This window comes from Apodemus sylvaticus, chromosome 5 (genome assembly GCF_947179515.1).
Source record: "Apodemus sylvaticus chromosome 5, mApoSyl1.1, whole genome shotgun sequence".
NCBI classification, from domain to species: Eukaryota; Metazoa; Chordata; class Mammalia; order Rodentia; family Muridae; genus Apodemus; species Apodemus sylvaticus.
This window is the reverse complement of record NC_067476.1, coordinates 118,774,719-118,795,861: the sequence shown is the minus strand read 5'-3', so window position 1 is coordinate 118,795,861 and position 21,143 is coordinate 118,774,719. Positions and strand designations below refer to the sequence as shown.

General features: G+C 41.5%; 1 protein-coding gene across 11 annotated transcripts in view; it reads right to left on the bottom strand.

The window, feature by feature from the left end:
- Window positions 1-21,143, bottom strand: part of Plcb4 (phospholipase C beta 4) — a 361,630-nt gene that overhangs the window by 135,283 nt on the left and 205,204 nt on the right. For all 11 annotated transcript variants that reach the window (XM_052183720.1, XM_052183729.1, XM_052183724.1 and 8 more), the window contains one exon: window positions 7,390-7,488. In XM_052183720.1, coding sequence (XP_052039680.1) covers window positions 7,390-7,473 — 84 coding nt within the window. In that variant the 5' untranslated portion in view covers window positions 7,474-7,488. The remainder of the gene's footprint in view (window positions 1-7,389; window positions 7,489-21,143) is intronic.

Below are 21,143 nucleotides of genomic sequence, written 5' to 3'. Positions count from 1 at the left end.
TCCCAGGAGATAAAGCACAAAGGTTCAGTAGAATGTTTGCTTAAGGCAGAGACAAAGGACAACGGGAAGTAGCATTCTGCAGTACAGGCTAATGTGAGGTGAAAGGCTGAAGGAGTCTGCGAGGAAGGGTTAGTTCCAGTTGAGAGGGGACCAGAACTTGCTCTCCTTGGTTGACATGGGGAATTTTATCTTTTCTAAGTAATTGAGAAACACATCTGTAAAAGATGAAGAGAGCAAACTGAAAAAAGACTCTAGAAGAGTAACTAAATTGTAAAAGGGGGGGGGGGCGGGCGGGTGTTAGGGTTCTGTCTAAGCCCCACCCCACAATTACCTGGCAACAGGTAGGCCTGGCCCACTATAAAAAGGGCTGCTCAGGCCCTCCTCTCTTACTCCCTCTTACTCCTCTTGTCTCTCTCAGTCCTCTCTTGCCCCTCTTGAGCTCCCCTCCCCTCCCCCCTCTCTCCATGTGGTCACGGCCGGCTTCCACTTCTCTACTCTCTCCTTCTCTCTACCTTTCTCTGCCTCTACTACCCTGTTAACTCCCATCCTGTGCCCTGAATAAACTCTATTCTATAGTATGTCGGCCGAAGTGTGTCTAGTCCCTCGGGGGAAGGGATGGCTCTCTTTCTCCTTTTATGATCACAATAGAGAGGAGGTGACTCAGAGGGTAAGGGCAACTGCCACCATGCTTGACAGCCTCAGTTTAATCCCAGGACCCCAAAAGTTTCAAGGAGAGAACCAAGTCCAGCAAGTTATCCTCTGACCTGTACACAAGTGCGCATGTACAGATATGCACACAAACAAATGGCTTGCACCTGGGTGGCAGACTGAGACAAAAGAGAGGGGTTTGGGCAAGGGAACTTCCTCGAAAAGCCTGTGGGTTCTATGGGGAAGTGCTGTCACCTTCATCTACTGCTTTATCCACAGCTTTAGTCAGTCATTTTCAAACACACAATACCCATGTGTTGCTGAGATTGGGTATGGGGCAGGGTTTTAGGAGCAAAGCAATGCGGGGCGTATTTGAGAAGGAACTGGAGGTTGAGAATGGGGAGGCACATTTAAGAAAGTGTGAGAGCCACTGAAACTAATAGAAAAGAAACTGGGGAAGACCCTTGAGGACATGGGCACAGGGGAAATTTTCCTCAACAGAACACCAATAGTTTATGCTCAAAGATCAAGAATTGACAAACAGGACCTCATAAAACTACAAAGTTTCTGTAAGGCAAAGGACAATGTCAAAAGGACAAAACGGCAACTAACAAATTGGGGAAAGATCTTTACTAACTCTACATCCAACAGAGGGCCTATATCCAAGATATACAAAGAATTCAAGAAGGTAGACTCCAGAGAGTAGAGCTAAACAAAGAATTTTCACCTGAGGAATATCGAATACTGAGAAGCACCTAAAGAAATGTTCAACATCCTTAGTCATCAGGGAAATGCAAATCAAAACAACCCTGAGATTTTACCTCACACCAGTCAGAATGGCTAAGATCAAAAACTCAGGAGAAAACAGGAGAATGTGGAGAAAGAGGAACTCTCCACTTCTGGTAGGGTTGCAAGTTGGTACTACCACTCTGGAAATCAGTCTTGCGGTTCCTCAGAAAACTGGGAATGATACTTCCAGAGGACCCTGCTATACAGCTCCTGGGCATATACCCAGAGGATTACCCAGCATGTAATAAGGATACATTATTCCAGATGTCCCTCAACAGAGGAATGGATACAGAAAATGTGGTTTATATATACAATGGAGTACTATTCAGCCATTAGAAACAATGAATTCATGAAATTCTTAGAAAAATGGATAGAACTGGAGAACATCATTTTAAGTGAGGTAACCCAATCTCAAAAGAACACTCTTATGGTATGCACTCACTGATAAATGGATAGTATCCTAGAAGCTTGGAATACCCAAGACACAATTCACATATCAAATGATGCCCAAGAAGAAGGAAGGAGTGGCCCCTGGTTCTAGAAAGGCTCAGTGCAGCAGTGTAAGGGAATACCAGGACAGGGAAGTGGGAAGGGGTGGATTGGGGAACAGGGGGAGGGAAGAGGGCTTATGGGACTTTCGGGGAGGGGGGGTTTCCAGGAAAGGGAAAATCACTTGAAATGTAAATAAAGAATATATCAATAGGAAAGAAAGAAAGAAAGAAAGAAAGAAAGAAAGAAAGAAAGAAAGAAAGAAAGACAGACAGACAGACAGACAGACAGAAAGAAAGAAAGAAAGAAAGAAAGAAAGAAAGAAAGAAAGAAAGAAAGAAAGAGTGGACTGAGGAATGTTGAGAGATATGTACAACCCAGAAGCCCTTGGAAAGGAGTCCTATTAAAGACAAGGAGACACCTGAGCTGCGTACATCTGCAAAGCCCCACTGCCCTTTCTCTTCTGAAAGAAGAATTCTTTAGGCACTTAATATTAAACATGTTTTTAGTCAACAAAATATATTTTGCACGTAAGTAACTTATAAGTCGAGTCAAGTTAGAAAGGAATAGAGCGGTTTTTGTCTCGATTTGTGTTTGTTTGTTTTCAAAACAGGATTTCTCTGTGTAGCCCTTGCTGTCCGCAAACTCTCTATGTATAGATCAGGCTCATAGATCAGGCTGACCTCGAACTCACAGAAATTGCTTGCTTCTGTCTCCCAAGTGCTGGGATTAACTGGGTATACCACCCTTAATGTTTTAATAGAACTGCTATCTAGATAATAACAATAGAATTGGATGTTATTACAGAAGCTATTGCAAAGTGAACTTTTGAAATTTCAGTAACCTCAAAAAAAAAAAAAAACAGAAATATAGAAACAACAAAAACAAGGCATCAATGCAATATATATACACTGACAATTATTTTTGGTGAAAAAAATCTCAGTAACTATTAAACATCTTCAACCTGACCATGTAGAGGTGAATCTATTGTTGTAGATGTGATAGTCGTCATCCATCATGCATGCTCTATCACATGTCAGCCCCTGTGTTATGACACTGTGAGATGCCTGGGTTTCCTTTTCTTTAGCTGTCATGTCACAGGGTTGTTTATGCACAAACTGGAGAGAGAAACCTTTTCCGGTTACATTTTTACAAGTGTGAACTTTAATGGCCGTGGCTCCAAAATACTGTATGTTATAGAGTTGGAAAGTGGTAACAAAAATTGGCTGCCATCCAGCCTGAACCACGATTTGGCTGCCTGGTTTGCTGTGTTATTAGCAAAGAACTCTGTTTACGCTATAAAGTTAAAACCCTTTGTTTTCCCTCTCACTGTGCTTCCTCGTGAAATCACAGTGAGGAAAGCGAAGCTTGGCTGGACTGAGTTTACCATGTGTTTGGTGTTTCTTCCCTCCAGGTTCAAGTCCGGCTCACCTTTGGGAAAGCTGGGGGAGTGCGCATGCCTAGAGGAGCACTAGGGGGAGTGCGCATGCCCAGAGAAGCACTAGGAGTCTCTGAATATGAGCTATGAGGATTCAGAAGCCAAGGAAGCCATCACAAGGGTCAAAAAGCACAAAAGCCTCAGCTCCTCCATGCATGAAATCATGTGGCACTTTGTTTCCCAAGACAAGTGTTTGTTTCCCGTATGCATTTGCTTACCGGACACTAAGAAAGATAAAGTTCTGCCAGTGAGCACATTAGGTCTCTTTCAGATGAAACTCTCTGGTTTATGAGAAAACAAGTAATATTTTTAAGCTATCTTACAGATTTTCTGAGGCTGGAAAATGGCCTTAGAAATCTGAAAGTCATTTGGGTCACTCCAGTGGTCAAGACGTGATGCTTCACACTAGCCCACACTACAGAACCACAGCATGGATGGGGTTGGAACAGACTGCCCCCCAAATATGGTCCCTTGCCATCTGACAAGGCATAGGAAGGTCACTCTCAACTTGCAATGCACCTCTCTCCCACTTTCACAGAAGCAGGCTATACAAATATATGTGACATGCCATAAAACATGGCAGAAGATCTTCATTTCCAGAGGGGTCCTCCCTAGCCCTGGGAAAGGAGCATCCTCATCTAGGAAGATGGAGGGACACGGAAGAATCTAAACTGTCAGGGCTTGCTTGCTGAACCCTTCAGTTTACTATCACTCTCTCAATCATACCAGCTTGCTGATCTCACTCTGACATGATGTGATTGTCTACTCCCACAGAACATACAAACAGTTCTCTGTTATCTCCAACTCTACATTTGCATCTTCCCTAGGCGCCTATCCTTGTTTCAAACACATTACACAGACCCTTCAGATGTTTTCCCTACTGCCTATCAGTGAGAGAGAACAGATAGTAATTTTGTCCCCTGCATTGCTATCCTGGTACTCAACCTAGACCGGGTGATCAGAAGGAAGCCTTGAATAGAACGGTTAGCCCCTGACTTTCTATGCCACATTGTGTGATGTAAATATGGCCTCTTACACACCTTACTCTCTGTACAAAATAGTCGAAACTAATAAGCTGTTTAAATGAGATGTATTTCATACTGCTTACCCTAATAATTTGAGTCTGTAGAACCCACATTCCATGTGAGCTTCAAGGATTATCATCTTATTCTAATCTCAGTTACCAAGAAAAAAAAGTTGGGGTAAATTTCTGTTACAGATCACATGTTTAGCCTTTTTGACACTCCAGGCTGAAGCACCAGCACCAAAGAAGAAAGGAAGAAAATAATAACCGGTGAGACTTGGATTTATGTAATGTTGAGCATTACAATGAGCTTGACTGCTAAGCACATTCTACTGGTGCCTGGGAAGAGAAAAATAAGAAAAACCTAGCCCGTGGCCTCTAGGAATGCAGGTGACTTTTTAAACAGTGGAAACATTAAATTAAGTGTGATGGTGGTAAAGCAAACAAAGGAAGACTTCTACTGGTGCAACAGGGCTATGGATTACTGAGGAGGCCAAGGAAATACCTGAGCAGTGAAGATTTCTCATCTGAGTCCTGAAGGATGAGCAGGAGTTCGACAATCAAACCCCAGGAGCAAGTGTCCGCGAGACATTGGCTCTGATTACCATGGAGGGTATGTGTGAAAAACTAGTGGGGAATGAGATTGTGGAAGCAGGAAAGAGGTAAAGTGCAGCAAGCTTGTTATTTTAAAAATGTATTCTCTGGTCTCAACTACAAAAATGAAAACACAAAATGAAACAAAATTCGGATGGCAGAGACGCACCTTGAGAAGTGCTCAACATCATTAATCATTAGGGAAATGCAAATCAAAACAACCCTGAGATTTCACCTTACACCAGTCAGAATGGCTAAGGTCAAAAACTCAGGAGACAGCAGGTGTTGGCGAGGATGTGGAGAAAGAGGAACACTCCTCCACTGCTGGTGGGATCACAAGATGGTACAACCACTTTGGAAATCAGTCTGGTCGTTCCTCAGAAAACTGGACATGACACTTCCAGAGGACCCTGCTATACCTCTCCTGGGCATATACCCAAAGGATTCCCCAGCATGCAATAAAGACACATGCTCCATTATGTTCATAGCAGCCTTATTTATAATAGCCAGAATCTTGAAAGAACCCAGATGTCCCTCAAAGGAGGAATGGATACAGAAAATGTGGTATATTTACACAATGGAATACTACTCAGCAATTAGAAACAATGAATTCACAAAATTTTTAGGCAAATGGTTTGATCTGGAAAATATCATCCTAAGTGAGGTAACCTAATCACAAAAGAATACACATGGAATGCAATCTCTGATAAGTGGATATTAATTAGCCCAGAAGCTCTGAATACCCAAGGCACAAATCGCATAACAAATGACTCCCATGAAGAAGTATGGAGAGGGTCCTGATCCTGGAAAGGATTGATCTAGCATTGGAGGGAAGTACTAGGACAGAGAAAAAGGAGGGAGGTGATTGGAGAATGGATGGAAAGAAGAAGGTTTATGGGACATATGGGGAGGGGAGATCTGGGAAAGGGGAAATCAGTTGGAATGTAAACAAAGAATATAGAAAATAAAAATATTTAATAAAAAAAAAGGCTAGAAGAAAACTACCAAGCAATCCAGCAGTTGCTTCTGGTGGTGGGACATTGTTTTGACTTATCTTACAGTGCAAGGCACTTCCTCCATTTGTGGTAAAGTTACAGACATACAAATACTATCACTTTAATACCTGAAGTCCAGATAAGAAATTGTGACAGCATTTTGGTTCATCATTTGCTCTTTCAACGTGGTTTCCTGGAAAAGTGACTCTTTTTTTTATTAGATATATTCTTTATTTACATTTCAAAGGTTGTCCCTCTTTCCTGGTTTCCCCCCTAAAACCCCCTAACCCATCCCCTCTCCCCAGCTCACCAATCCACCCACTTCTGCTACCCCGTCCTGGCATTCCCCTATACTGGGGCATCGAGTCTTCACAGGACCGAGGGAGGGCCTCTCCTTGATGACATCAAGGGTTTGATGTCCAACAAGGCCATCCTCTGCTGCATATGCATCTGGAGCCATAGGTCCCTGCATGTGTACTCTTTGGTTGGTGGTTTAGTCCCTGGAAGCTCTAGGGGTATGGAAATGTGACTCTTATAACAAGATAAATGCTGCAAAGAGCAAGTCAAGTCAGTCAGCACAGTCAAGTTCCTGGGCAAAGGCAGTCTCTGTTTATGACACTCTAAGCCTCAGCGGGGCTGCATATCAGCCTCAACATTCATTGGTTAGAAAGGAATAGTCCCCGGCTCTAAGAGAATCCATTTTACCTTTCCCTGGGTCTTAGAGAAAACTCTACCTTCATCACAAACCTCTCCCCAGGTCATCTCAAATTCAAGCCTTCAAGGTGAGCTTCACTTCAGCTCATCCTCCCGGACCTTCTAGCTCACTGGTAGCTCAATGCTTGGCTCTATAGAAAGCCTGGAGCCACTGGTATTTTGCATAGGTATAAACAAAAAGCCACAGAAGCTGAGGTGTGTGAAGCGTTGGCCATATCGGTCTGCACAAATGAAGCAAGCAAACAAACAACTAGCACCTAGAGCGAGCACTGCTACAGGTGTAGTGGAAAGAAAGGTTTACAAGGGAAGCTTGCCAAAAGCACTTCATTAAACCAAAGCCTTACTGCATGAGCCCTATCTGTAAAACCACAACAGTAGCAACCACCTTATAAGGAGCTCATCGGTGAAATGAAATACGACATATGGAATGAAATAAGACACTCGTTGAGCAGCCCGGCTGTCACAAGGAGGTCACTCAATAAATGACACCCATCGTTGCTATCATTTTATTGGGCACATGGTGATCATTCAACAACTCACTGACAGTATATTATCATCCGGTTGCATTCCTTACTCTCTGCCATTGCATTTTATAAGCCTCAAAGACATTACTTATGTGAAAGAACACTCAGTACTCTGATCAAAATTAGATAATTTTTAGAGGGTTTTGAGAGGGAAAAAATTAACAGCACGGTTACCTCTTCGTATCTGTCAAAAACTGCTCCTTCTTGCAAGAAAGAGGGCACTTCCTTCTGCCAGTTAAATTCGTAAGGTTTGGCCATGATGGTATTCAAGACCTGGAGAAGAACAAATGTCTTATTAGAGTACGAAACTAAGGTGCAAGTGGTTAACAGCGCTCAGACATTTCATGTTTATTTTCTTTAAATGTGTGAGAAAAGTCCATAAAGGTTCCTAAGTTATTTTCCTTCATACATCTTCCCATCTTCTGACCCCAAAATTCTTCCTCTTTGTCTCTAAACCTGGAGAAGCACTTCATGTACTGTGAAATAACTACAGAGAGAAGTGATCACCTCAGGTACCACTCACAGGAAGCTAATGTCAGCATGATATACCAAAAGGCAATATAATGATGATGGGGTATAAACACTTAGTATGTGTGAGACCTTGTATCCAACCCCCATAACCACAGAGAGACAAATTAACTTTTAAATAAAAAGCAATATGGCAAAGCAGAAACAGTAGCATCCTTAGAATTCCCACTACTTGAATGGTTATGATGGGATTTCAAGGCCATGCAGGACAACAAAGAAAGACCCTAGCTATGGAGAAAAGGAAGAGGAAAGGAGAGGGTTGGAAGATATTCAAAACGATACAATATAGCAGCTTTGTGGATTTGCCAAAGTGTATGTAAGAAGGCATGACATATCTCTGTAGTGTTTCATGTGTTCTAGGATGTTCTAACTCATATCATCTATCCCTCACACTTTTTATCCTTGGCTTAACTTTGAAAGGAATAGCAAACAGAGACATCTAATATGAAAAAGGCTCATGTTGAAGATGAAAAGAGAGTTTCTTACCATCTATGTTGTCTTTCACTGGTTTAACTCTGATTCTGCCAGGATTGACACAAGTACTCAGACTTAAGCACTTAAGCCAATTTTCTGCCTTCCTCACTAAGATATTCACCTCCTGCCTGCCTGAGGACTCCTATCCACATGACCTAATTACACCCAGACCTCTGGGGACTGTGGCAGCTGAAGGAACATCAGGACCTTTGAAGATGCTAGCCTCGGGCTCTGCTTTCTAGGGAGAACATCAGCAATGGTGGTGGAAGCCATTTCTGGTTGAACGTTATTCAGAGATATAGGATCAAACCAAGGAATAAGGTCTTTTGGGAAAATGGCAGAGAAGCATCCCAAGTTTGTCTGATTTTAAATTGGAGGGTGTGCTGTTCTCTGCAATAGTTCCTGGGGCACTAGGGGCAGCAACCAAATTACTTTATATAAATGACACAGTGAAGATGAAGACAAAGCACCAGGAAATGTTAACCCAATCAACTGATTTTTAAAACAAGAAGCAAATAACGTTATGTTTAATAATTCAACTTGATGTAGAGAAACCCAGAGGATGTATAAAGTTACCTCTTGAAAGATGGGACTGGCCGTTCCTCCCTTTTTATAGTCACCTCAAGTCGCCCAAGTAGTTAAAAGATTATTGTCCATTCCAAAGTCCTTCCATTTAAATTCTCAGCTTGCCTTGGAAGTCCTTACCTACAAAGGACCTGAAGCTTTAACTTCCTCCTTCCCCTCCTCCACAGGCTAGAAAGGCATTACCTCACTGCAGAGCCCTAAGGGAAAGGAACCACCTGAGGAGGATGGGGATTTCAAGGGAATGGCCATCAAGAGCTGACACAATGAAGCAGCCTTTCCAGTATAAACATGCAGAGCAGCCACTGGAAGGAAGCCAGCGGGTTTTACATGGGCCCATTGTCTGTGTCTTACACAACTGGACAGATTGTTTTACACGGGCAGCCAGAGGACACTCTCGCAAGACGGCAGAGAACATGGAAGGGAGGAGCTAGGAGGGGAGTTGTGGATGGGCTCCCTCAGAGATGGCTGAAAGCACCCTCTAAATAAAGAACGTGTTGAGAAACCTGCAACCAGTGCTAAGAGCACAAAGGACCCAAAGAAGAAGCTAAACAGTCAAGGGCATGAGCACCTGCCAAGATGCCCCGACAACCACACGACACAGCATAACCCCTAAAACTCAAGGCCAAAGACACCCACAAGTGTTTTTTTGGAGACAAGGAATTGACATGGAATTTCGAGTGACCAACGTGAGTCAATTGTTTGCATCTCTAAAGAAGAACCTCTGACATTTGTGAAACAGACTAAGGCTATCGTCAGACCATCAATCTGACGATATTGATGAAAGGTATCGTCTGAACCCTCAAATGCCCTGTTTCACTTCAAGCTAGAATCCATTTCGACACTGACATATCATTAAAAATAATTTCCCCATTTGTTAAGAATATCTCCATCTTCATCAATCCATTAATAGCCTTTTCAAAAACAAACGAACAAACAAACAAACAAACAAACAAAACACATGGAGTGCGGGACGAAGAACGGCACTAAGCAGCAGGGTTGAAAGTCGAGGATAGGAGTGTTCTTGTACACTTTGAGGGGTAAAGAATTTTGTAATTAATTTCTATGCCCTTGAAAGGCCCGTTACTAATGGCAATTTTACCAGTAGGATGGATTCTAACTCAATGTATGCAAAGCCTGTGGACAAAAACACTATTGTGCCATTTAAGGTAGAAAAACATTGGCTGTCTGCGAGCCTTAACTAAGCAAATCGCTTAAACACACTGCACATTTAAATCGTCGTATGCTTGTTAAAATCAGGCTGGAAAGGAATGGTTGTTTGCCTAACAATGGCCAAATGGAAGGGTTCCTAAAAATATTCACAGTTTTTGTCAAGCAAATATAAATACTCCCAACATGTTGTTAAGCAAATAAAAGAACAAACATGATCCAAACTGTTTCACTCTATTAGGGTTTGGATGTTAAATGCGCCTCCAAAGCTTGTGTGGGGAGGTTGGCTTCCTAAGCTTGGGAGGTGACTGGATCCCCAGGCCTCTGACTTTATGAATGGATTTATAGATTCATAGCTCACTGGCTTTGAAGGGGCTCTGCTAAAAAACTTACCTGCTTCTCCAGGCTTCTTTGCTCTGCCCCACAGAATGCTTTCTGCCCAAAGACTTGCCCCGCTGTAGACTCACAGCCCTTGGCCAAATGATGCTGGACTAAAGGTTTTAGTGAAAATAATCTTTCTGGCTTTAAATTCTTTCTTCTTCTTTCCTCTCTCTTTCTTTATTCCTTTCTCTTTTTCTTTTTCTCACAAGAATGCAAAGCAGTTAACACTATGTGTGTGTGTGTGTGTGTGTGTGTGTGTGTGTGTGTGTACAAGCACTAGTTACGAGTTGGTGATGAAATTTTTAGTGACCAAAATACTTCCTTTTTTTTTAAAATATAGAAAAACATACTAACACAGATTTTATATTTAGGAAACAACATTCTGTAAACTGAAAGAAAGATGACATTTAACAAATTATTTCTTTTCATGAAAATCTGTTCTTAAAGTGTCTGTATTTTCCACCAGAGCTCTTGGCAAGAACAAACAGTAAGAAATGACAAGCAAAGCTGTAAACTGTTTCCTCTTCTCTTTGGGGCTTTCATTTCTTCACTGTCAACAGGAAGCCTCTCGCGCACAGGCTGTGAGGACTTGTCATTCAGCACCTAGCAACTGGCTCGTCAATGATGGCTCTTCTTCGTCTACACTAACATTTTACGAAGCTATGTTCGACTTTAAAAACAAAATTCCTTCAAAATTTCATACATGTACACAAGAAAATATGATCATATCTACCGGATTCCTCCTTCTCCAACTCTTTGAAGATCTTCCCCAATGCTTCCCCACACAGAATCCATGTCCCCTCCCTCCCCACTCTCTTTTTAATAATCTATTAAGTCCAATTAGTGCTACCAATATGTGCACGTGTCGGCTACCCACTGTAGCACGGGCACCCTTGTCAGTGATCACATCCTCAAAGAATGATTCTCCTATGTCCAGAAGCTACCAACTACCAATAATTCCTCAAGTGGTAGAGGGGCCAGAGGACTACAGCCCTTAACCAATTGATGCGAAAACTTTGGATGCCTAGATCTTTACAGGTCTTATATAAACTATCACCTGTATATAAGAACAAATGGTTACTATGGTTATTTCATGTTCAGAAGACAGCTTTTTGGCAACACTGCTTCCCATCCCCTAGTTAGCACATTCTTTTTGCTTCCATAATATTCCCTCAGCATTGTGGGATGAAGGGCTGGTTGATCGGAATGTCTCCTTTAGGGCTGAACACATACAGTCACTTAGTCTCCCCTTTGGCCAGCTCTACATTGACTGATAGCCATTGCAAAAAGAAGCTTTTCTTGCTGAGGCTGAGAGGCTCTGCTAGTCTTGCTTTTAGAAATAAAGCAAATTATGATGGTGTCAGAATTGGTCTCGTCATAAACCAGTAGTAGTAAACTACTACTTCAAAACCTACAGCTTCTGCCCTGTTGAATCCAGGATGAAGTCCAATTGATGCAAAATAATCTCTAAGCCCAAAGAGGTAAAATGAGAATAGAAGGTAAAAAGCCAATATTTATCTCCATCTCTTGGACCTCAAGACCGATCAGAATTATGATCAAAGTGTGACTTTATTTATGGGATAATTTAAAAATTTGATAAAAATACAATTTTCAAAAAACTGTCTCTATAAATGCATTAGGTAAACTTTATGACCATAATTCAGGCTTCATTACATCAGGACTTTACAACATGGGTGGAAAACATGCTGAGGTATCTGGGGCATTAGAAAACAGTATGGCTTCAATACAGTAAATAGCTGATGGTTTATTACAGGAATGACACAGGAATGGCATTCTTTGCCCAAAACAAGTCTCATGACTGACACTCCTACAGCATAAGACAGATTATATTCAAGTCATAATCAACTGATTTAGAAAGTTTTATTTATCGAGTTTTCAGAAATTAAGACTCATAGAAATGGGACAAAATTATATTTTACACACAGAAATTGTAGTAGCTGGGTATGGGGTACAATCTTACATTCCTCTAACTATGTTCATATTTTTCTTGTCATCTCTGTGTCTTCCTTCCTTTTCTCTGGGTATGAGGGTCTCATAGAAAAAGGAGAAAAGTCAGAAAGTGACTATCCTTTCTCTCAGCTTGATAGACACTGTGTGCCAGGGTACCGAGGGTTAGAGTAGCATGCTCTTAGCCCAGCAATATGATATAATTCAGTCTGTGATGATCAGTTTTCAAAGAAACAGAATATAACAAACGTGTAGCTGTTCCCCAAAGGAAGCCTGATGCACTCACTCCCCCACATGGCTTGGCTCTTGGCTGCTTGATGGTAGCATTCTCATGGAGGCTATCTGAGTACATATCTAGGCCTCCCAAATCCTCTTAAGCAGGTTAAATGACTTAAATATATTCAAGTAGCCGTCCACGACTGGGGAGTTCTACTCTGACAATCCATTGTTAATCACTTCTTGCCTGGAAGCTCTATCCTTTGCACTTGAAAGATGAAAGCGATCACTTAATGCTGGAGAGCCATAGTACTGAGGGAGAATGCTCTCCTCAGAGGCCAGGGGTACTCATGCCACACCACTGAACAGCTACTTCTTAGGTTTGTGCTCCAAAATACTTATTTGGTCCATATCTGATTTAATAGTATATTTATACTGCAGAAATAAAATTATCATTAGTATGTAAATCTATTTTATAGTAATAAATTGCAGAAGATGAAGAAACTTTTATTTAGTATGATACAAGGACAGATGTAAGAACAGTTAGAATATCCACACATAGTCATGCACATACATGCTGGTATCCGTGGCGGTCCCATCAGAGTGTAATAGAATCCTATCACTTAGAGCCAATATAGCCATTGTACCAACAGGGCATTCCACATTTACTCATATGTTTGTGGTGATATTAGTGGAAACAAGCTTATTATAATGCCAGTCATGTATAAGTTTAGACAAAATTATCTTCAGTGCATAAAAATTGATAATGAAAGAAGGAGGAGGACTGGACAGATGGCTCACTGGTTAAGAGCACAGACTGCTCTTCAAGAGGCCCTGAGTTCAATTCCCAGCAACCACATGGTGGCTCGCAACCATCTGTAATGGGATCTGATGCACTCTTCTAGTGTGTGTCGGAAGCTGCAGTGTACTCATATAAATAAAAAATAAATAAAACTTAAAAAAAAGAAAGAAGGAGGAACTTTCTATCTTATGGATTCACTACATGATACTTTTTTTAATTCTTAGGTTTGGTTTATTCCTACCAGTAAAATCATCAAAACAATTTATCCCTTACTAGTAGGTTCTAGCCACACACAGCTGTGCAGAGGAACGTTGGGCCCTCCTTGATCTTCCAGTGCGGTATTCTATTAAGTTCTGGTGAAACATAAAGTAAAATGCCCATTACATAGAGAACCTTCAGTTTGGGGAAGAGGATTCAGAGTATAAAAAAGTCTTTCTGGCCCTTGTTTCCAGGTATTCTAACCTGAAGTTTTTGGTATAAGAGGAAACCCTGTCCTTGGAAAGATAAGGGACATCAAAGGAGAGACAATGAGAACCAGCTTTGACTGCTGCTACTTGGGTTTCTTCCCTGGCGTACCCATCAAGCTGAGAGCAGTTGGTTCTGGATACTCAAAGTGGGGAGTCAAAACAGAACCCTATGGGGGAGAGTTCAAAGAGGACTCAGGCTCCCCTGGCTTACCTTACAGCAGTGCTTCTCACTGTTGTTTAATCATCACTGTCAACATCACTGAATTTGTAATCACACAGGAGACATCTGGGCATGTCTTTGAGAATGTTTCTGGAGAGATTTAACTGAGGAGGGAATACTTGACCTCAACTTGGGTACCCCCATTTGGTCAGTGTCAGACTGACCAGAAAGGAAAAAATGAGAAAGTCCTACACATTATCCTTTCTCTACTTTGTGGTCTTCTGAGATATAAGGAATCCCTGCCATATGACTCTGCTTCTATAAACTCTATAGTATCTTTCTTTCTCACCATGATGGACTTTACTTTCCCAAGCCATGAACCAAAATAAATTCTTCCTTCTAGGAAACCAACACAGGTACCAAACAGCAGTCACCAATGGGGGACTAACTACAGACATATACCTGCAGGGTCTACTCATATTTTCTAAATGAGAATCCTGGGAGAAGGGGCTCAAAAAGCCAAGGCATATCCAGTTAGGAGGACTCTGATATCGACTAAAGATTGAGAACAACGGATTGAGTCTTTAACTAACAGAGGAGGAAGTGCAGAGAAGAGAGAAACCAGGCCAGCAACAGGGACGAAAATGAAGGTAAGTAACAGAGTGGCCATCTGTCTATAACATACTTCTTCCCTGTCTAATAAAGCAGAGACGTGGAGACTGAGTTGCTTTTCAGTCAACACCAGTAGTCAATACTGAGGCCCTGACATTACTGGGTAATTGCTTTAAACATTGCTTTCAAGCTTTGTTTTTAAGAGTTAGGTCTGGAGAAGGGAGCTGTGACCATTAGTTTTAATTGTTGACTTACACTCCAGAATGACCCAGGAAGAGTCTCCCTGTAAGACTTCGGAGATTAGGTTGCCTGTAGACATGTCTCTGGGAGATTCTCTTGACTACACTACTTGAGGTGCTAATCACCAGTTACCCTTACAAAAGCAGAGTCATATCACCTTCTGAAAGTTCACCAGCAGTCTATACCCCTTTCTCTATGTAGCTCCATTGCCACACACCGTATTACAACATGTTAATCTGAACTTCAACTACAGTGAACTCTATAATGATCTGGATTTGCTGTTATAATGTCAATATATTGGATAGCAAAAGCAAAAGCAATGAATGAGTATATATATATACTTGGACCAACTCCCAATCAACCCTAAAGATGAACTAGGACAGGAAATTAGTATTTGCTAAATGACACTAAGTCACCTTTTCTGTGTGTACCTGCTCTTCCCTCCAGAGTCTCCAAATGTCCCAGTGTTCCCTTCTCAAAGGACAAACCCCACTGCTTGCCTGGAATGCAGTCTGCAGAACAAGTTACCATTCTCGATGTTGTTCTGCAGCTGATTGGGCTTACTAGGCTGGATGTCTCCTTCAAAATTCTAGGCCCCACACCTCAGCCCACCCCCACCCCCTCAAGCGTATACAGTTTACATTGGCATCTGAGTCCTGGTGAAGACGACCTTATCTGTGTGAGATGCATGGCTTTCTTATCCCCTTTAAGAGGTAACATCACAGGCTGCTTATGCCCGCCCCTCCCTAACCTTGCCATTCAGTTGCCCTTGGACTAGCTCTCGCCCAATTAGATAAAAATGTCACCAACATGAATCAAACTTCTCAAAAGAAAAAAAAAAGAAACCTACTTTATATGCTCAACTTTTGCTTTAATTATCAGAGTATTTCAAAGGGTAGGTTTTTATTTTATCTTGCCTTGAATAATCTTTCTGAAAGTTGCCTCAGGCATGAATACTTGTAAGGTCTGAAGACTACAAGACAAGATTGCATAACACAGGGAAGAATCTGTGGATGGGGCAGGCCTAAATTCAAAGACTCAAAGGATCCTTTCTTTTTAAAACTATTTTCTTATTAAAATAAACACACACACACACACACACACACACAATGAACTATTAAATTTAATCAAGATTCCTTATAGTTGAACACAGTCTAAGCTGTTTTATAAACAGGCCACTGCTATTTATTTCACAGGAGTCCATAGATGAGGATGAAGCTGAGGCCTATGCATGACCATACATAACGGAGCTGAGTCCAGACCATATATGGAGAAAATACAATATATACGCACTAAATGCATATGAAAATAACACTTGTCCCATGCTCAAAGCCCCAAAGGTATCATGCTGTGGCTGGAAAATAAGTCTCAGTTAAAGAAATATAGCATAAATAAACCTCAACCACACAGGAGATCGCACCGTGTGTTCAAAGAGGTGTCATTTCAAACCTTCAAATGTTTTAAATTAAACTCCGTGATGGAGCTGATCAAAGCATATCAGGACAGTGAGAAGAAGGTACACGGAACGGAAGTCTTTAAGGAAATTGTTTCTACTTTAGAAATTTCCAATTAAAATTATTTTATTTAGTTATTTTGGGGGGCGGTGTGTGCCTGGGCGAGTGTGTGCCCCCTCTTTCTCTCTCTCCCCTCCTCGCACCCCCATGGATCAGGGTGTAGCTCTCAGCCAGCGTTCCAGCATCAGCCTACATGCGGTCCTGCTGCCCACCATGATGGTAATAGACTAACCGTCTGGAACTGTAAGCCATACCCAATTAAATGTTTTATTTCATGAGAATTGCCTTGCTCATGGCTCATGGTGTCTCTTCACAGGAACAGTCAGTTACTAAGCTGGGTTCTGCAATATCCTTCACGAGCACAGTGAAGTTGCTCTGATCCGTTTTACCTTCCTCTTTATCTCTTAGAGACAACCTCCAAGGACCTACTATAATCACTTCACAAATTTATTAGATGCTTTTGTCTAGAAAGTATGAAAGTATATTGATTTTGTCATTTCTTCAGACTTGACTCCTTTGTGAAGATCCCCATTTATATGTACATCAAAACCTGCATGTTTTACTCTTGGTAAAGACCCTTGTGTTAATTGAGTTTCTAAGATAAGACAAGCAGATAAGATATGAACTAGTGGGAAAATCTTTTTTTTTTTTATTTTCTATATTCTTTGTTTACATTCCAAATGATTTCCCCTTTCCCGGTTCCCCCCTCCCCATAAGTCCCATAAACCCTCTTTCCTCCACTCATTCCTCAATCAACCCCCTCCCACTTCTCTGTCCTGGTAATCCCCTACATTGCTACATCAAGCCTTTCCAGGACCAGGGCCCTCTCCTTCCTTCTTCTTGGGAATGATTTGATATGTGAATTGTGTCTTGGGTATTCAGAGATTCTGGGCTAATATCCACTTATCGGCGACTGCATTCCATGTGTGTTCTTTTGTGATTGGGTTACCTCACTTTTTCCAGATCCAACCATTTGCCTAAGAATTTCATGAATTCATTGTTTTTAATTGCTGAGTAGTATTCCATTGTGTAAATATACCACATTTTCTGTATCCATTCCTCCATTGAGAGACAACTAGGTTCTTTCCAGTTTCTGGCTATTATAAATAAGGCTGCTACGAACATAGTGGAGCATGTGTCCTTATTGCATGCCAGGGAATCCTCTTGGTATATGCCCAGGAGTGGTATAGCAGGTTTCTCCGGAAGTGTCATGCCCAGTTTTCTGAGGAACCACCAGATGGATTTCCAGAGTGGTTGTAACCCCACCAGCAGTGGAGGATCCTCATCCTCACCAACACCTGATGTTTCCTGAGTTTTTAATCTTAGCCATTCTGACTGGTGTGAGGTGAAATCTCAGGGTTGTTTTGATTTGCATTTCCCTGATGACTAATGATGTTGAACATTTCTTAAGGTGCTTCTCTGCCATTCGAAATTCTCCAGGTGAAAATTCTTTGTTTAACTCTGTGCCCTGTTTTTTAATAGGGTTATCTGGCTCTCTGGAGTCTAACTTCTTTTTCCCTGACATGAAAATAGGCATAAAACTAGGAGTACGGGCTGTGGCTATGGCTGTGGCTGTGGCTATGGTGCTGTGAGCTACAGTGCTTGCCTAGTGTGCAGAAGGTCCTGGGTTCAAAGCTCAGAATCAGAAATAGCCATGAAGCTCCAGGTGTACATAGCAAATGCTGCCTTTGGCTTGTCTAATAGTCTGACAGGGTGACTGAGTCTTCTTTGTTCACTCCAGTCACATAGACTCCCATATTTATGTCATGAGATAAACATTCCAATATTCCATTTGAAAAGTGAACAAGAGACCACCAAAATTTCCAGTTTTATAACCAATGTGTCTACAGCTTTATAAGTAAGCCTAACTATAATTATCCATTAGGCTGTTTCCACAATGAGTATTAAGTCTCCTATACAGTAAACCAACTGGCAATCACAAATAAGTGACCGGGAGTCTAGCTCAGCTCCATCCCAGACAGCTGCTGGGTGCGGAGGGAGCACTTAATCCCTTTAAGGTTAAACATGTGTCCCTCTTTGTACAATATACATGATATGTTTTCCAGACTCTTCTAGCTTAGTTGGATTGAGCATTATTTAAGCTATGATGTGAGTAAATTAAAGTCTATGTGGGTAGATGTTATTTAACATAGCCTTCCTGGAACACATTTCTTTCCCACAATGAAAGCCACTCAAAGATGGGTCCAAGTAGGATGTCAGACAATGTGTTACCATTGTTCATTGAAGAGCAAAGGGCAACACCATGACAAGGTGGCATTCCCAGGACAGCCCTCCAGTATCAAAGCACACTTACAAGATGCCAAATGCTTTCCTAATCCGTGTAAGGTCAACAGCCTTCAAACAATTGTCCCTTTCATAAGATGTGTGCTGTTATGAGATTGTTTTAAAGTGGGTTTGTTTCCCCAGCTTGTGTAGGAGCTAAAAAACATCCTTCGTCCTAACAAGGCCCAGAGGCAACAGGAAGATACCAGAGGTCAGTCACATGTGAGGTCATTCCCAAGAGTTTGTAAGCCTATACTATTTTAGTAAATGTCTCTGACATTTAATTTAGGCCAGCCTGGGAAAAGAGAGCAGAAATCGGGGTTCTTTAACTAAGTTCGCTGCCCTCTGTAAGACATGGGCTTGGTTTCCTCAAGTGTCTCTACTAATAAGCAATGGTCCTGAAAAGTACTTTGGTCTTTGTGTCATCTGTGATCAATTATTTTGTTTCTTCGGGGAAAGAGTCTAAACCAACAGATTCTAAAATGCCACGCGGTTGCAGGCAAGGAGGCTGGAGCTGCAGTGTGGAAGACAAGCCAGCTCCTTGCAGGTACCAAAAGAGGATGAGCTCCAACAGCACTGGGCTCTTGAGTGCTGAGACTGTAACCATTCCTTATCCTCTCCACTAAGCTTGAAGCTCTCCTAATGCACACACTGAACGCAGACGGAAAGCTTTACCTCATGAGCTCCATTCCAGTCACATGGAACTTTAGAAAATTCCATGTCCCTTAGAACTAGAATCCAAACCTGGTGTGGCTTCTCCTTACTCTGCAGCCTCCTTTCTCCAGAGCAATCTTCCTACATACAGTAAAACATTTAGGAGGAATGGCCTATCTCTGCGGTCATTTTTAAGCTATTTAATAACACATAGCTAAACTAAAGACTGTGTCACTGAAGGGTAAGTCTAGATGACCATACCCTCCAGTTTCCTACCGTAGCAATAGCGGAGGATAGATTCTTTTAACTTACAAATCAAAAATAGGCAACAGAAAATATTTTACATTATCCATGGGGAAAAAGACAGTTTCTTTTGTTTTATAGGTACTTATAAAATAACTGTTCATTTGTGAGACTCATTTTTAACTCCTTCCTTTAGAACTTTCTAAATATTATGAAGAAATATTAATTTGAGGGAGAAAAAGCAGGCCTTATACATTTGCTGCAGTGCACTAAGTAGCCTACTGTGCTAACTGGGAACTATCTGTAGTGGAATTTTTTTGTAACACAATAAATATAGTTGTCTACACGTAGTACTGGTAAAATCACAATAGCCATTACATGTGTTTTAATTTCAATTCTTCTCTTTCGAAAACTAAAGGAATCATATCCAACTTGACCATACCTTGAATAAATTGGGTCTTATGGGTAATATATCAAGTGTCATTTAATGTTTGTGATACTAAAAGTTTTCAAAATAAGGCTTATAATTAATATATATGTTGACCACCAACATTGCACCTTCCCATCACCAAATTTGTTGTGAGGGTAGCATTTGGCACTGTCATTTCCAAACTACTGACTTAAATCATGGGATCTACCTCAAATATTCTATTCAAATGATGTTGGGCATCTAAGCCTTGAGCATTCAAACTCTATCATTATCTTGGCTATAATTTTCTTTAAGCTCCCAGAATCTATATCTCCCTCATATCCTCTTTCTGCAGGAAGTGCTGCCTCAGGTCCTGCCCTTCATCTTCCTTCCTTCCAGGGAAATCAAGTGCCATCACCACTCTTGACCTCCTTTTAGAAATTCAACCCCTTGTATTCAGCCATCTCTTAAACCATCTCCACCAGCCTCCTTCTGGGAGGTCAGGTGTCCAAATACGCCCAGAGCTTAGCTCACTATTAAGAAGAGGCTTTTCTGAAAAATACATACAATTGCTAACATCTAGTAATAGCAAGCAATGCCAAGTTTTCAGGGATGCTGCTCTGTTTTGGATCAATGTGTTGCTCCTAAGGACATAGGCTAAAGGCTTGGTCCTCAATCCATCAACTTCTGGCAAGCGGTAGAATCTTCAAGAGGCATGTGCTGGTGCGACCTCTTCAAGCTATTGGAGGCATGCTCTTAAAGAGGACACTGGTACCCCTACCTCATCTTCTTTCCCTTTTTCATTCCTAGCCAATAGTTGAATGGTTCTCTTCTGACAATTACATACTATCTAACAAAGACTCAAGGGGATGTAGTTGACTGGTCAGGAAACAGTCTACAAAAACTATAAGCCCAAACCTTTTGCCTTTATTACTTTTTTCAGGTGTTTGTTGCAGCAAAAGGCAAAGTCAGAGGTTACCTAACAGAACAGGTACAGAAAAAAGGAAATTGGCCTTTTCATATGATAAACACCTAAACTGTGGGTGAACTTCAACTTTAGTGAGCTAATGGTGAAGAGGTAGTTACTTCAATCTTAATCAGTTTTCAGGGGTGCTTGATCAAAGGGTATGACAATCTCTGCCAACCACCAGGTGCCATCGTTGAAGTATTCCGTGACCCTTTGTGCTACAATCTTCAGAAGCCTGTCATCAGCACAGTGTCTTGA